Source organism: Dermacentor albipictus, chromosome 2 (genome assembly GCF_038994185.2).
Source record: "Dermacentor albipictus isolate Rhodes 1998 colony chromosome 2, USDA_Dalb.pri_finalv2, whole genome shotgun sequence".
NCBI lineage: Eukaryota > Metazoa > Arthropoda > Arachnida > Ixodida > Ixodidae > Dermacentor > Dermacentor albipictus.
The window spans coordinates 58,207,571-58,225,038 of NC_091822.1; the positions used below are offsets into that span (position 1 = coordinate 58,207,571).

The window sequence follows — 17,468 nt, forward strand, 5'->3', positions numbered from 1 at the left end:
ACATCCCTACAGTTACCTCACCATGTTACCCCAGGCCCATACAAAATTTCAGTAACCAAATCAATAAAGACGCTCGGAGTAATTTTTAATGAACATGTATCCTGGAATGACCAAATAGATCAGATTAGCTTAAAGATGAGACGCGTGGTTGGTGCTTTAAATCGTTGTCGATATATTTTGCCTCTTACCATAAAGCGACTTATTTATCAAGCTCTCTTCCATGCTCACTTGAACTACTGTGCTTTAATATGGGGAAACACTACATTAACCAATTTGAATAAGCTAAAAATGCTTCAGAAAAGAGCTATTAGGGCAATAGAGAACATACCATACCTTGAACACACCAGCCATCTTTTTGTGAAACATAAAATTGTTACGGCGAATAATATATACAAATGCAGGCCGCTGCAATCCTACATTAGTGCAACTCGCGGGAAGCTGGACACATTTCTCACACTTGCAAATCTTGAACCTACTCAAAGTATTTACTTCCATCGGTATAAACCCTCCTGGAAAACTCCATTCTCACGCACTATTTACGGAACGCAAAGGCTTAGCTACACATTACCAAGCACTCTTAACGCATATGAGCAGCAAGACATCGAAATCAGAACACTAAATCCCACCAATGGAGTTAGCTTGTTTTTGTAACTGCGGATTCCTTAAATTGTATTGCATTATATAAATGTTGCATGTATCATTGATGCCAATTTGTCTTCTCTTGCTTTATTATATGCAAAAATGATCCCATATGTACAATTTTTCGTACTGGTGTATAATTATTTGCTTTCGCTTGAGTGTTTACTCTGTCACTTTAAATTATTCACTTTTTGCTTGTGTAATTATCTTTTTACTTGTATATTTACCCTGTCATTGCTATTACACGGTGGACGGTGCTTAGTCAAGCTGCAGTATCCGCAGCTTTTTCGCCGTCTCCCCTTTTTCACAAATGTTTTTGTTTGATGAAAATAAAACACTGACTGACTGACTGACTGACTGACTGACTGACTGACTGACTGACTGACTGACTGACTGACTGACTGACTGACTGACTGACTGACTGACTGACTGACTGACTGACTGACTGACTGACTGACTGACTGACTGACTGACTGACTGACTGACTGACTGACTGACTGACTGACTGACTGACTGACTGACTGACTGACTGACTGACTGACTGACTGACTGACTGACTGACTGACTGACTGACTGACTGACTGACTGACTGACTGACTGACTGACTGACTGACTGACTGACTGACTGACTGACTGACTGACTGACTGACTGACTGACTGACTGACTGACTGACTGACTGACTGACTGACTGACTGACTGACTGACTGACTGACTGACTGACTGACTGACTGACTGACTGACTGACTGACTGACTGACTGACTGACTGACTGACTGACTGACTGACTGACTGACTGACTGACTGACTGACTGACTGACTGACTGACTGACTGACTGACTGACTGACTGACTGACTGACTGACTGACTGACTGACTGACTGACTGACTGACTGACTGACTGACTGACTGACTGACTGACTGACTGACTGACTGGCTGGCTGGCTGGCTGGCTGACTGACTGACTGACTGACTGACTGACTGACTGACTGACTGACTGACTGACTGACTGACTGACTGACTGACTGACTGACTGACTGACTGACTGACTGACTGACTGACTGACTGACTGACTGACTGACTGACTGACTGACTGACTGACTGACTGACTGACTGACTGACTGACTGACTGACTGACTGACTGACTGACTGACTGACTGACTGACTGACTGACTGACTGACTGACTGACTGACTGACTGACTGACTGACTGACTGACTGACTGACTGACTGACTGACTGACTGACTGACTGACTGACTGACTGACTGACTGACTGACTGACTGACTGACTGACTGACTGACTGACTGACTGACTGACTGACTGACTGACTGACTGACTGACTGACTGACTGACTGACTGACTGACTGACTGACTGACTGACTGACTGACTGACTGACTGACTGACTGACTGACTGACTGACTGACTGACTGACTGACTGACTGACTGACTGACTGACTGACTGACTTGCCGATTTACTATGGCGTAGACAGTCTTTGCTGACTCACCTTTATGCCATCAGCATTTGCATAGATGACATGCGGTGTAAGCACCACAAATACATGTAGACTACCGCACTTTTGGAGCTACTCTCTGATCCTCTAACTGTTCCAGCATCCAGGACTCTACGGCGGCAGGCGCAACACTGTTATTCGCGACAAGCACCTTTACTGTCGTAACTATCTCCCTGAAGGCGGGCGATGGCTCCTTGTGTTAACGGGCTAATTTATGCGCATCATTTCACAGTAATCCTTATTGTACTCACAATAATGTGTTAAAGATCTACACTCACCTTTGGACCCGGTATTACTAGCCTGGCAGGTACAAGTTATTTCACAAGTTCGTTCACTGCTGCTTCGACTGCCAACGGCGAAAGGCAGAGCCTAATTCTGCTGCCACACCTTTATAGCCGCTTCCTTGTCCAGCTCATCCCTTAGATTGGGTGGGAATCGACCTTTACGGTTTGCTTTCTTGTACCACTGCTGGCAACCGCTGGATTATGGTTGGCCTCTCACAAGCTATGCACAAACTTCTGCACTCACATTTACAGCTATTCAAGACGTTGCATCATTTGTATTGCGCCATTTTGTCTTTTCATGGATGCCCTCGGCGACACATCAGTGAACGAGGTCGCGATTTTACACCTGAAGTAGTTACGTAGGTTTTTATTGAGTGCTACATCGTCCATCGCGTCACTAGCTCAAACTACCCGCCGAAGAACGGGCTGGCAGAGTGTTTCTATTGCAGTCTTGGCGACATGCTCACCAAATACGCGTCCCACTATGGCCACTGGGACGCTACGCAACCGTTCGTCACGTCCTCCTACAATACTGGCACTCATGCGACTACTGGCTTTTCTGAGTTTTTCTCACTGTATGGCCGCGAACCTCCATCCACCAGCGATACAACATGCCGTTCCACCCTACCAGCCCGACTTGCCGCAATGTGTTCCTGTATCTCAAGCTGCTCAGCATTCTGAAGATTGCAGACAGCTCGACCTTTGTCTTACGACAAAAGGCGAGATCAGGCCCACCAGAACCATTGTCGTAGTGGCCCTGACTCAGCAAGCTTCCCTTCCAACACTTTGGCTTGGCTGTGGGTTCCACCTGTAGCTCCCGGTGTTTCCACTAAATTGCTCCTAAGATTCCATAAATCTTGCGGTGCGATTGCAGAATCTTACCCCTTAATACAGCCTTTGTCACCGGCTTCTGAAAAGCACCGCGGCGGTGGTAAAATGGTTCACTTAGATCGGTTCTAACTCTTCTACAATCCGTCTTTTAGTTGCCGTATGCTTAGACTGACAGAATGGCGTCTTTTTTTTTCTCGGCTGCAGTGTAATGAAGAAGAATCGGCGGGTAGCCTGGCATATCACCAGCTGTTAGATGCGGGGCCCGCTCTGGCAGCTCGCCAGGCTAAAACCCACGTAACAAGTTTGACATCCCTTTTCTGGCGTACCCCACAAATGAACACCTTGACAATACATCTATTTATATATATCAAGTAATAATCAAAATTCAAAGTTCAAATATTCTCTGTGAATCCTGACAGGCCCACATCAGCGACGTGACGAAGCCGACTGAGAAAGCACGTTGCTTATAAAGGTTACTGGGACAGCATTAATACTGCAAAGCCGACTGAGACAGCACGTTGTTTATATGTGTTACTGGGACAGCAATAATTCTGTACTCGACATAAGTAGTATGATGTCGATAGTGCTGCACCCGCATACGACGGAAGACGTCGTCAACGCGCTGCTGACGTTTCTGTCGATGGATAAGGCTATACTTTAGGCATTTGATGACTTACTGAAAGACATATGGTTTAAAGTCCTCGAATGTCATTGGCCTTAGATGTCGCTTGTTGGCATCCCACAGCACTTTGATTGCAATAGTCGCTGGAGCGGCCGCAATAACAAGTGCTTGTACACAGTCCGTCCAAACCACACCTCGTAGGCCACCCTGAAAAGATGGCGAACATGGACTACTAAAACCAGGCCATTGCAGCAGGCACAGTGCAAGAGTAATTGCTAGGGAAGATAACAGTCGTGGAAGGCTGAGAAGCTACGTTCGACAGCTAAGTCATCTTGATGTTACACTTCTGTGCAATGCCTAAATTGTTTAGCCTCTAATGAGTGCAAAACCTCCAGTAAGGGAGAAAAGCCAACCGTCAGACAAGATTGACTTATTGGCGAGTTAAAGAGCTTGCGTCCTTGTTCTCGTCGCACTGCACGCTCCGATCGCTGCTACGTAGCCCTTGAAACGAAAACAATATTGAAAGTAGGGCTCTTGAGTGCAACGAGGAAGTGTGCCCATACTTTCTTTTAACGGAAAAATGAATTTTTGCCTGTTGTATATTACTACCGGCAGGCCATGAAGCAGAGAACATGGTTTCACGGTTTTCCGCATGGCATGTCTCAAACTGCTCATGCATCGTCAGCTAAAAAGGAAGACGCTAACAAATGTTTTCACGTGAACAACATTAAAAGGTCGTGATCAAATTCGGCTGTTAGAAATGATGAAGCCATCAATTGTGCCACGGGAACGGACTTCAGTATAATTTTGAGTTTTGCACGTTCATTAACAAGCGCTTTTGTACTCGGCCCGCTCTTGCTCTTGGCAAGTGATTATGCAAATTGTGTTCAGTGGCAGAACGCCATTCGCTTGAGGAACCGCCGCTTTCGAAATCATTGCGATTATAATATCCTCATTTTCTCGGCAGTAAAGAACAGAAGCAATTGACGTATCTTTCGAGCTGTTTGAGAAGTATTTGCGGCATGCCGCGTGCAGCGCTTTGATAGGCAGGCCCTAATGTCGTAATACCAAAGATAAAGCGAATGCAAGAACAACATCCGCACTCTGTAGATCATACAGGGCGAAGTCATACGCACGTGCTCGCGTTTAGCACAATGCAGATCAATACCAGCAACAATCGCGAACACAAGCGCGCAGCACCCTGATTCAGCAAGCAGAGGGGATCAAGGTTTAGGGCACCATTGGTTCGAAGTATTTTACGCCATATGGCTCTTGCTAATAAAAATGTAGCCCCTTCAGATCCGCTTTTTGTTCTCTCTGCTTGAAAATAAGTAGAAAAGAACTATAACAAAATACACCTAAGAAAGATATGATGTCGTGAAGAAACCATCCACGCGGCTTAGTTGAAACATTCTATGAGCAGGCAATGTCATTGGAAATAGCTGCACAAATTTTATTACAATGCGTTGGTCCGAACGCGAAAGGAGTAGATACTGCGCCAGCATCTTGTCATTCGGCAGCATGATCGTATCGTTGGGAACTTCTACAAGACCATTGGCCTTAAATTAGTGGCTGAAAAACATACAAGAGTGTAATCCCTTGTGTCTGTCTGGGTATCAGTAAAAAATTATGAGTAATGAATCAATGCTCTGAACGGTTGTAATTTGTAACAAATTTGCCGCTATACCATCTTTTGAGCTCGTTAACACTTATATATGCCTGCGAAACGGTAATATACTCAAAATGGTCTTGGCGCCAAACGGCTAAGCATAAAGCATGACAGGCGCATTTGCTGTTATTTCGTTTGCGCTCGTTTTTATTCGTGCAATACGTCCTCGTCTTTGCTATTTATTGCAGGACTTATCTGTGTTATCTTTAAGCCACAATGGCAGAATCTGGATACTGCGTTTACGCTACCATCGTCAAATCCTTCTCTTGTCGTGTCATGATTGCCAGTCTTCCTCATCCTCAGTTCTATTCTCACAGTTCCCATGAAAACACAAAATTTAGCCCACCGCTTCAACTTGAAATCCAATCTATTATTTCATTCATTTGTGCTGTCGAGAGCCGTTTCCGTGGGTTTTGTGCGCCAGGCAGGTTTGAGACATGTGGCGTCCGTGCATGAAATTTCGGCGCCAAAGCAGGCAATATGTGAGCCAGCAGATAGGGTCTTTTGCGCATAGTGAATCTGTTCTAAAGAAAGTAGCACCGTCAACTGTGAGTGCCCGCTATACTGAGGAGTACACTACTTCAAAACAGCACGAATACTCAAGTGTGTTGAGTTTTTGCTCTCTTGAATGATCTATCAGCGTTCATTTATACTGCTATTGGCATAAGCATTGATTTTCCTTCTTAGGACCCATAACGTATTACTCCATTTCTCGAACCTGTGCGGGGCGTGAATAAAATAGTAAACTAGTAGTTTACAGATTGTGTATATTGCACATATTGCACATATTGAGTAATGCAACCGCGGTTGCTTGAAGAACATCTTACCAATGCAGTGTATATAGTGCCAGTCAAGCCGATCACGAGGCTACACCAGGTTACAGGAAAATGAAACACTGTTGGTAAAAAAAAAGTGTGCAGAAGCGTTATTGGGGTCACATAAACTTTGAACTTGTCATTATCTGTGCACATCTCATAATACAAAATTAAAACCGTACTTAAAACAGATGCGCCCTTTCATTTGCTCAACTCTGTCATAATGCTAGGAGCACGCTGTGAGGTGCTGTGGAATGTGCCATCACCAGCAGCGAGATGCGGATGCGGTACATTATGGGTGACGACGCCGGCGCGGTATGCCGCATGTCACATTTCGCGCTGGCTGCAGCCGAGGAATGCCGACGGACGCCGGATACATCGGCCGCGCCTCACATCGGACTAAGGAGTGCCGCCAGTTCACTGGTGTGGCGTCACCGTGCTACGTAGAAATATAAAGTTGCCTTAATGTATTAAATGTAGCTTGACGTAGCGTGACCGTGAGCGCACGCTACATCACGTGGCGAGAACAACAGCGTCTGTAGCTTGGTGGACTGGCGAAGCTGACGTAATCAGACGCGGTAAACGCGCTCTGACGCGCCCGGCGTCGATATGGTTTTCTTCATTCGCATGTTGGTCACGACGACTGCGCTGACTCACAGTGCATTGCACGAAGAAAAAAATCCTCGATATCCCGTAGCTGAGAGTACATGCAAGCATGAAATGGCTGCCGGCAGATTGGTTGGAGATGGTGCGAGCCGCACTATTAAGATGCCTGTAGTGCACGTTCACCAAGGCACACGACACCACATCACACTCAACCACGCCATACTGTTCAGGGGTCCATATGGACGCAGTGGTTTGCTGTCACAGACATAACCTCATTGCAAGTCTCGTGTCGGTCAAACAGCCATTCACGGTGCGCCAGATGCACTCTGGGACTCGTGGACCACTGGCGTTGAAAAGAACATTCAGCACCAAAAGATGACAATCAGATGTACAGTGCCCTGTGTCTTATTTTCAATGACGCTATTGGAAATGACAAATCATTCTTCGGTCTACTAGAAGGTACAGCTTGAGCATTATTGCGACCCAACATTAACAAGAACTCGGAAGCAGTATTTTTGTAACGAGCCTATGCAATGCGGTCTTGTCTGGTTGCCCGGATGATTTCGTTTTGTTTTCGCACCTTGACCGGATGTCTTTGTTTGAGTGCCCGGATAACGGCTCTCGTTTTTGATTTTGAAGGTCGCCTTCAACGGGAGCTAAAGGCCTTTCAAACTTACAAAACAACGCTCACGCCGCTTTGCCAATGGTCCCAGACAGCCGTTCAAAGCGGCGCGCGGATTTGGGTGTTGATCTGCACATGCTCCGAGGAGAGCAACCAGCGCCATCCGGGTCGAAGTGTAGAGGCGATGGCATTTCGGCTGGCGCAGCGGTAGCGGCGTAGCATGACTGGCCGCAAGCGAAGCTCGACCGCGCGCCAATAACGTCGGACTACAAATGCACCGTCTGGTCTGGCAGACCCAGAATAAGTTCCGTTTCAGACATAGAGGTAAAACGCTAAGGAGGCTAGAGAGACTTTTTATGTGGCTGCATTCGCGCGTTTATATAGTTCTATGTTTTAGTGCGATAGCGTTCAGGGCCCCAAGTCACAAAAAATCTGATGTCGGCTTCGGACGTCGTTTCGAGAAAGGTAATTGCACACCGCAACCACGCAGGCACTCCACGTGGCGCATAGGCGCTGCTGAACTAATTGAATTGCTGAAAATAACATGAGCCAGAAAAGTCGTTAAGTGGGACCTTAACACATCACAGAGGCATGGCAGCGTTTCGATTATACCGTAAAACATAATTCTCTTACCCGGAAACTCAAGCATTAGCCGTTTTCCAGTGTTTCTACCATTCATAGAGCACTCGGTTCCTCGCAGCAACACCATGTAGATGTTTGAAACGTGGTTCGCGAAGCCGTTCTTTATATAAGCTCAGTATTGAATTAAACAAGTTTCAATACTAAGAAACACACGCCATGTGGTATACGAGTCCTAATACGCTGTTTTAGATCATTGGGACTTTTGTTGTTGTCTTTCGGGGGGGGGGGGAGGTATTCATATGAAGTCCATCGTAAGGCGCCTTGGGTGCGTGCTCACTAAGGTCCCTAGATAAGGAAAATTTGTAAGAGATCGACCATCATAGTTCTCTTGCGCCATCCTGCTCAGTCTTGCGCATGCTCTCTCTTTCCTACTTCATTTGAGTGCGTGATTCGTGCTAAGCTCTCACGTAGTGTTCAAAATGGCTAGAGCTGATTTTCAGAAGGTTCAAAACTAGTGCGCATACGCCAATGATCTACTCGGATCTTCATCGGAAGAAAAGGTGTAGTCGTAGCCAAGTGCAGGACGGTGTTTTAAAGTGTGCCATGGTGGCGGGCATAAAAACGCACATGGCGCTGTAATAATCTGCATGAGAAGCTCCTTCGACCTCTACGGAACCTCCAGGCGCCTCAAACAATGAGGAAGGAGAGCACATCAAAATGTTTCGCCTGCGTTTTGACGCCTGCTACCGATGCCTTTAGTGTCCCAAGTGTCCGCAATGTCTGTCACTGGGCAACAATACACATATCTGGCACGGTACCAGGGGCGCTATGACGTAAAACTATTCCAAACTTTTCTATTCGAATTCTGTAATCAGCCGACCGCAATATCTCCCCATCTGACATGATGTGTACACACGGATTATTCATAATTTGACCCAACAAAACAAAAATAGTGATTTCTGATTCGACGACTTTTTGCCATTAGCCCTCGGCTATTGGTCAAACGGTTTCGGGCTGCACCAACTTCACCTACCTGCCACGCGATGTCACAAAACCGCAAAAGCTTACCGCGTCAAAGTGACGTGCACGCGATAAAGATGCTATAATATGCCGAACAAAACTGAATTTTCTTCTGAATAGCCGCAGGCTGCCCCGTTCCGAAAGGAATAAAAGATGGCTGCCGCAGATCACTCCGGCACTGGCTACTCATCCCCGCCAGAGTGCATGGGTTTATTTGCCTGTAATAAAACTTCTTGCGTGGCCGTCTAACGTTTTTGAGAACTTTCGGCACGTTTACGACCGCGTTCTGCCAACTCTTCTTTGCTGAGGATCCGTTTTAGCATCATCCTTAAGCTTTCCTTAGATGCCGCCGTGATTGTCGACGAGCCACCGCAAGCTAATTATGAGAAAGTGGACGAATCGCAGACGCCGGTGCCACCCTCTTCATCCGGTTATCGACTTTCAGTGCAGTGCCTCGGCCCCTCGAATCCCTCTCCACTTGAGCATGCTCGTCGCCTCTTGTGAGCCAAATAGATAAGACGAGCCCCTCAGTGCGGGCAAGGTTATTCGTTTTTCACGCAAACAAAAGTGACCTCCTATCAACGAGGGGAGCATTTCATTGGTTTGTTCAGACAACAATGCAGGTGACCGCCCGATGCTTGCGTCGGAGGTTACGCAAATTTGACATCAGTAGATTGGAATAAAAATATATTGGAATAGCTTTACGTTATACGGCCCCAGGCATACGAATTATATTTGCCTTGTGCAAGCACACGCGTTTCCGTATCTCGCAGCGTCGGCTGCACTAAGCATCGCTCAGGAGACACGGTATACTTCAATGAAGGGAATTTTTTAGGACAAGACTGCCCTGAATGCGCTGTATCGATAGCTTTCACGCCTGTCGGTTTGAACACGCAGCTGGATGCCGCAATCGGGGATACATCACACCAGCAAATGTATCGGCCTAATAATAGACCGCATTTACTGGGTCTGCCAGAATCCCCGGCTTCGTTTGAATTGCGCTACACTTTTTCTTGGCAGTTTCTTGAAGTTTGCTTATCCGACAACAGGGCCAAATGTCCCTCTGAATCGGCCCACCTAAGCCGTGGCGCCGCCAGCCCGGCCTCTAAAGTAGAACATAACGCAATAAACCATAAGGGTTTGAAAGCGTTCCGGCATAGCCAAGCTAAGCGGGCGTGAAGCACAGCCAGCATTTCATCGAACTCTTGTTTTGGACATTTTGGTGGAATATGCCCACGTGTTCTCGGTTCGCTGCATTGTGCGGCATCGAGACACATCCTGCCACCTCCTGGTGTACTCATCAGCACGGTTCTATGCATAGGAGGGAGCTCTGGCCCCTCTGAAAATCAGAGGCGGGAGTTAGGCCTGACTCCAGCAGAGTCGCTGGGTCCTGCGGTCGAAAAAGTGCGTTGGCTTCACGCGCGCCAGCGATTCTCCAACTGTGGTCGACAGTGTCACCGATTATGGCTTCCATGAATGCAGAGCCCGCAGTGTCTCGGGACTGTTCTGCAGCACTTACCAACAGGGGCATTTGTGTACCGACCAAGGATGTGCCAAGTTCTACCATTTCTGGCTAACCCCAAATCGACGCGGCGTCTCCTGCATCAGCCACATTGAAGGCGCCTCCGGCATATAATTGGGGATGTATTAGCGCTACAGAATCGTCCCCCTTGTTACGTGCGTCAAAGCCCCTCTATACAAAGGGGTCACCAAGTCCATGGCTTCCTTTGACCTTACGTTGTTCTCAAAGCGGGTGCCCGAACATGCCCTGAATTCCTGCTTCAAGACAAAATGCTTTCAAGGCTTTCCTATGCAGAGAGCTACGAACCCTGTATCGGTTTTGGTATACTCTCTCCAAGACGTGGAGCGTATATGGATGCTGTAGGCTGTGGCCACTTCTGAAACATCCTGCGTACCCGTACAACCTTATCTGACATCTGGCTCGGACCTCCGGCGCTATGTTGTAGCCAGTGTGGACGCTGGTGAAAACATAGAGAGCGTGGTGAAGGATCTAATTCCTCACATCAGGTTGTTAGTGTCCATTATATGGGCCAATGACGCACATGCCTAGTCACCATTTGAGGTCCTTCAAAGCCTCCTGAGCGCATCGCTTAATACGGTTTTCTTCTACAGTTCCGCCCGTGCCGGCCAGCCGTGGTACATTGCTACAAGTGTTTCACCGGGCCTCATGCGTACCTCGAGTCCACAGGTATCAGACTCCAGCACGCATCGAAAAAAGCAACTATGCACAAGTGTGGCTTATGAAAATTGAATGACTATGAAGTCACTAACAAGGCCTGCTCCACGACGCGATGTGCTAATTAGGCTAAGCATAAGAGTCACCGAGGAAACACAAAGGCGGTGAGCTCATTGATAGCGACTGGTAGTGTTCTCACGTGCAACCGCTTCGCAGTGCTGGAAAAAGCTAATACTGACGTTAACCACGCTGAAACCACCATTCCGACTCATAGCTGGCCGACTTATAATGAGATAGCTACGCGGGATAGCCGAAAAGACACATCTGGCATACCTGCACCACCCCTAATGGACGAACTTGACACGGAGCCCATGTTAGCTGACCCAGATCAAAGCCAAGCTTCGCTACAAAAGGAAGTACGTCGCCTAACGTTGCGTCGAGCAATAATGCGCAAACGAGTCACTCGATCAAGCCGAGCATGTGTGAACAGAAATCCCTGCCATCTCAGTCTGTGCCTGCCTTTTCTGGTGCTCTGACTACAACTGAACTTTTTCTAATTTGTAGCTCTGCAGCTGCAAAATCTCTCAGCTGTTCTTGCCGCTAACCTTCTAATACAAGCAATAAAAACAGCGCTAAACGACGGGACGAGTGAAGGGACACAGACAACTCTCTCCTTCCGAAGGAGATTGCCTTCCTATCACATTAATTGCAATTCCCCCTGCGCATGCCCAATTCTGTGTTTTCTGTGGTTTCAGACAGCGGCGGAGCATATACATGCTGACTGAAAGAATAAAGACACTTTGGTTGTTAGTCAGCGCTGTTGTCTGTGTCCCTTCACTCGTCCCGTCGTTTAGCGCTGTTTTTATTGCTCGTAATCATGAACCAACCAGCCCAAATGCGTACTCTTTTGCAGCTTCTAATACCGCTTGTCATGTCACGAGCAATTCGCTTCCAGGTGTCATTCAATGGTACTGTCGAGGCTTGACAGGAAATGTTGGTGAGCTGAACCAGCGCTTTTGCATGAACAAACTCTGTATCTGGGCTTTGATTCTTCGGAAGACCAAATAGTTTTCATGCTTGTACGGTCTCCAATATTATGTTACCCCTCTCATTGTATACCCGCCGCTGTGGTGCCTCCGGGTTTTACTACTAACAAAGCGGCTGTGTACGTGAACAGCAAATATCAACAGACAGCTATCTCGCAATCAGAGTGGTGCCCTCAGTGGCAGGAAGTGGATTCGGATGCCTGCATCATGGCCTACTCTGGCCGCCGAATATCAGTGGCCGGTGACCTTAATGCACCGCACATGGCCTGGGGCTATCCCACTGCTGGTGCATGGGACCAAATGGTCATGCAAACTTCCGGGAGCCGCATCCAGCCCAGAATTACAACTTCTATGTCTGTGCGCAGAGCGTCGTCCTGCGGAAAGTGCTGTCTCGCTCTCCATATCCCAGCTTTGTTGGTTACGACTTCAACCGAGCAACCGCTGCGCCTTGCAGACATGAAGAGAGACTTTCTCGGAGCTACTGGATGCAATGTGGTGCGTCGCATGGACCTTCACCTTCTACGGTTTCGGTGTGGCGGAGTTTCCGGGCAATGGAGCGAGGTTCACGTACTCCTCAACGGTGGTGGTGGTGGTGGTGGTGGTGATGTTGAAGCAGGCGGGGTTAGCCTGGCATACATAGCCGGCAATTGTTCCGCCTGATCTTCCTTCGAGTTGAGATCATGGGTGTGTCACCAGGTGTCGATGAGCCCCGTGTCTCGCAGGAAGGCTATCAGCAGTCGTTGCGCTCTCTTCCTGAATGCCGCGGGCCCTCCGGGGAAAACAACGTCTTCAAAGGTACTGTGCGTGAGACCGCTTTTTTGCAGGTTGTCGACCAACGCTTTTCTTTCTGTGTCAAACTGTGGGCATAGCCAAATGAAATGTTCGATGTCACCAATGTCACCACAGAAAACACAGAGTGGGGAAGCGCGAAGCCCATTCTTTTATAACCAAGCTGGGGTGTATGCGGAGTCGGTCCTGATACGGTATAAAAGCGTCGCTTGTTCGCGTGTAAATCCATGAGTCACACAGGATTCGTGTGGATTCTTGTGCATCTGTCTAAAGTGAAGGCGGATTGCATCCTTAGGGTTTTGAAAAGCTCTGGGAGCTTTCACTTTTGGGACGCATGTCAGCGCTAGGCGTGCAAAGGTGTCAGCTTCCTCGTTTCCATCAATTCCTACGTGTGATGGAATCCACTGAAACCTTATGTTAAATCCTTTGCTCGTTAGGTCGTCAATCAGTGCCAGAGACTGCCTTGTAAATTTCTCTAGAGGTAGGCCCCGATGTAATCTTTGTAATGCTGACTTGGAATCCGTCAGCACCACGACATCTCGTGCAGAAAAGGCACGTAGTTTCCGCAAAGCCGCGGTGATTGCGGCGCTTTCTACTGTTGTAGAGGAAACTACGCGATCCAGTCGGCCAGACCATGACACATGAAGGGATGGTATGCAGAATGCCGCTGCACAGCTATCTGTTTGTGCGCACACCGAACCGTCTGTGTACACTTGTAGATGGCTTTGAAACACAGTGCTCAAGTGGTCCAGCACAATAAACTTGGCTTCGGCACTTGAAATGGTGCGTTTCGTTGGTAGGTGGGGTACATTGAGGTTGCAGGTAACGTCCGGAAAAGACCATGGAGGGTCAAGGTGACTTCGTTTAGGCCATTCCAATCCTAAAAATCGTAAGGTGTTCAGCGCCGCATGGAAATGTGAGCGATTTCTTGATCTTAGCCGCCGGAGAAGCGCCGTGCCTGCGCGTGACTCGCCCAGCCTTAATAGCTGCGTCAGCAAGGCCTGAGATGCCAAGAGGCGGAGTGGAAGAGACTCAGCCTCATTAGTGACTTTCTTGTTTGAAGCCGCCGTTGGAACTCCCATCGCCAAACGAAGTCCCTTTCTGTGCACTGCCTCCAAGCGCTCGAATTGACTCGATGACGGTGATATCAGAGGGAGCTGATAGAGAATGCGGCTTGTTATCAATGCAGCGTTCAGTTTAAGCATGGATATAGGATTGTTGCCCCAACGTACACCTGCCAATCGACGAAGTGCGTTGATTCTTTGCACTGATGCAGCCACAACACTTTCGACCGCACCACGCCATAGTAGCTTGTTGTCGATGGTGACACCCAGGAATCGAACATGAGTTGCACGAAGAATTGAATGCCCTCTGATATTCAGCGTCAGACGTGTTGACTTGCGTCTCACTCCCGGGAAAAGCATGAAGGCTGATTTTTCTGCTGATAAGGATAGGCCAAGCGTCGATAAGTGGCGATCAATAGTGGAGATTGCGGCCTGGGCTATCCGGGCCAAACGTTTGTGTTGGTACCCCGAGATCCAAATGCAGATGTCATCTGCATAGACGGACATTTTAACTGCCGTCCGGCCTACTTTCAGGGCATCTGGAAGGCTGGCCATGGCAACGTTAAAAAGCAAGGGGGATAGGACACTTCCTTGTGGGACGCCGAGGGAAATGCGTCGCTTGACACTCCTTATACTTCCCAGCTTAACTTGTACACATCGATCACTGAGAAATTCATGGACGAATCGAAGAGCATTTCCCGAGACGCCCATGGCTCGGAGTCCGTTGATGATGCCTGTATGAAGCACACAGTCGTATGCCTTGGCAACGTCCATAAAGATGGCGAGTGTGGAAAGGCCGTCTACGCGATGGTGCTCGATATGGCTTAGTAGATCCAAGACACTGTCCTGGGCACTCAACCGTGGACGAAATCCGGTCATACATGATGGCAGTCTATTTCCTTGCTCAAGATACCATGTTAACCTCGTACGTATTAGTCTTTCCATCAACTTTGATACGCATGATGTTAGCGATACTGGCCGATATGAGGTGAGGTTTGCAGGATCCTTTCCGGACTTGAGCACTGGAACCACCCATGCTGTCTTCCACGCTTCTGGGATCTCTCCTGTGCTCCAGACGTGATTAAATATGTCCAGAAGTGCTCGTTTTCGTTCATATGGAAGATTTGTCAGCATCTGATTGCTGATCGAATCGGGACCCACAGCACAGCGTCTTCTTAATTTGCTAAGCGCCAAATCCAACTCACGAAAGGTGAACGGCGTATCCATGGTATGGAATGCTTCAGACAACAGAGGGTTCGATACTCCTGCTGATCTGCCAGATGTGTACACGTCTGCAAAATCTTCTGCAAGGGTTTGCAAATCTTTTCCTTGCTTTAAAGCAAGTGCTTCGAATGGCCTGTGTAGGCGAATCTTTCCGGATAGGCTATTCATTACTCCCCATATCCTGGTCATGGGAGTAAACGCCGATAAACTCTCACAGAAAGCAGCCCATTGAACTCGTCTTAATCTTTTTGTGTGACGACGGATGACAGCGTTTATCCTGTTGTATTCAGTTTTCGCAGATGGATTTCCCGTTTTTCTCATTAGTTTTCGCTCCGCTCTCCTACGCGCTGCGCAGAGGTTCTTTAGTTTCAAATCAGGAGTAGGAAAATGATCTGGCAGTTTCAACATTGAGGTAGCCACTCTTTTGCTCCGCAGCATATCTGCGAACAGCTCACCAGGGGATTCGTCCAACGCTTCTCTGTATGTGTCCCAGCGGGTAACAGCACAGAATTGTCTCCCAGCAGTGTGAAATCCGGTGATGTTGGTGAAGATCGGAAAGTGTCTGGGGCCGTTGTTGACGATACGACAAGGTCTGTAGAATGGATCACGAGGTCTATGGCACTCCATGAATCTGGTGGTCTGAAGAAAGTCGGTTTGCCATCGTTCGCGATACACAAGTCAGCAGCTTCCGCGGCTGTGACTAGTTCCTTGCCTCGGGAATCTGCAGCCTTATCTCCCCAAAGCGATTGATGTGCGTTAAAATCCCCACAGATAATTATAGGAGAGGGGCAACGAATGCAAAGGTCCTTTATGAACGCCTCCATGGAGACCTTCCTGCGCGGACTTATATACACCGACACCACGCTGAGTTTTCGTTTTCCTAGGCACACTTGCACAGCGGCGACTTCCAAGAAGGAAGAACAAATGTCTTGCACTGGTAAGTTGACGTGAGGTATTTCTCGCCTGATGTATATCATCGCACTTCCATTTGCAAATGATGGTATACTCGGATTTCCATGTCTGATGTACCCTGGGATCGTCCTTCCATTTGGGAGACCGGCCTCCGAGAGGGCTAGAATTGGTATAGGTATGTCTCGAAGGAAAAGGCTGAGTTCAGAAAGACGCTGTAGAATACCGGCGCAGTTCCATTGCATTATTAAGGGCACTTTTGGACGACGGAATGGACCAAGTGGGCGAGACATTGCCATTATGCTACTGAGTGTATGTGGAAGTAGAGCAAAGTATTACTGACTCAAGAGCCAGCACTGCTTCCAGCATATCCTTCGTTGAACTAGCAGGCATCTTCGCGACGTGGGAACGTAGTGCCGTGAACAAAGCGCGTATCACATGCTGGCAGTTTTCCTGCTGACTGTTGCCAAGTGGTACTTGAGGTCGGTTTACTGCGGCCGCATAGGTGCGCTTTTCGGACTCTTTTCCAACAGGTTTCTCAGCCGCTGTGACCGTTTGCGTTGGCTCAATAACTTCGTTTATCGGTGTGAGACGCGGGAAATGAGATGCGTACTCTGTTTCCAAACCAGTTAGTTATGGCGCTCTGGACGTCTTCTTCGTGTTCGATGGTGCGCTTGCACTCTTTGGACCCAGCACAAACATCTTATTTCTTCGCTGAGCAGCTGTCCGCGCCGGGCATCGACCGTAGCTAGCAGGATGGTCACCGCCGCAATTTGCACACACAAAGTTGTCTTTAGTTGCACACGTCTTAAAGTCATGAGGTCCCCCACAGCGCTTGCACCTCTGTTCCCCACGACAGTACTTAGCGATATGTCCGAAGCGCTGACACTTAAAGCAGCGTGGTGGTGTCTCCACGTAGTCGACAAGATCGTGTCTTGTGAAACCAAGGTTGATCTTCTCCGGGCGTTCAGAATTTGGAGCAAATGTGACAACCACCGAGTTAGTGCGCCTTGACTCCCATTCAGATGACGAGGTTTGGA

General features: G+C 48.1%; 1 protein-coding gene across 1 annotated transcript in view; it reads right to left on the reverse strand.

The window, feature by feature from the left end:
• Positions 1 to 3,936: 3,936 nt before the first annotated feature.
• LOC135901797 (putative sodium-dependent multivitamin transporter) overlaps positions 3,937 to 17,468 on the reverse strand; it is a 35,035-nt gene continuing 21,503 nt past the window's right edge. The window contains exons 5-6 of the mRNA XM_065431644.2: positions 6,382 to 6,449; positions 3,937 to 4,092 (exon numbers count right to left, since the gene is read on the reverse strand). Coding sequence (XP_065287716.1) covers positions 3,937 to 4,092; positions 6,382 to 6,449 — 224 coding nt within the window. The remainder of the gene's footprint in view (positions 4,093 to 6,381; positions 6,450 to 17,468) is intronic.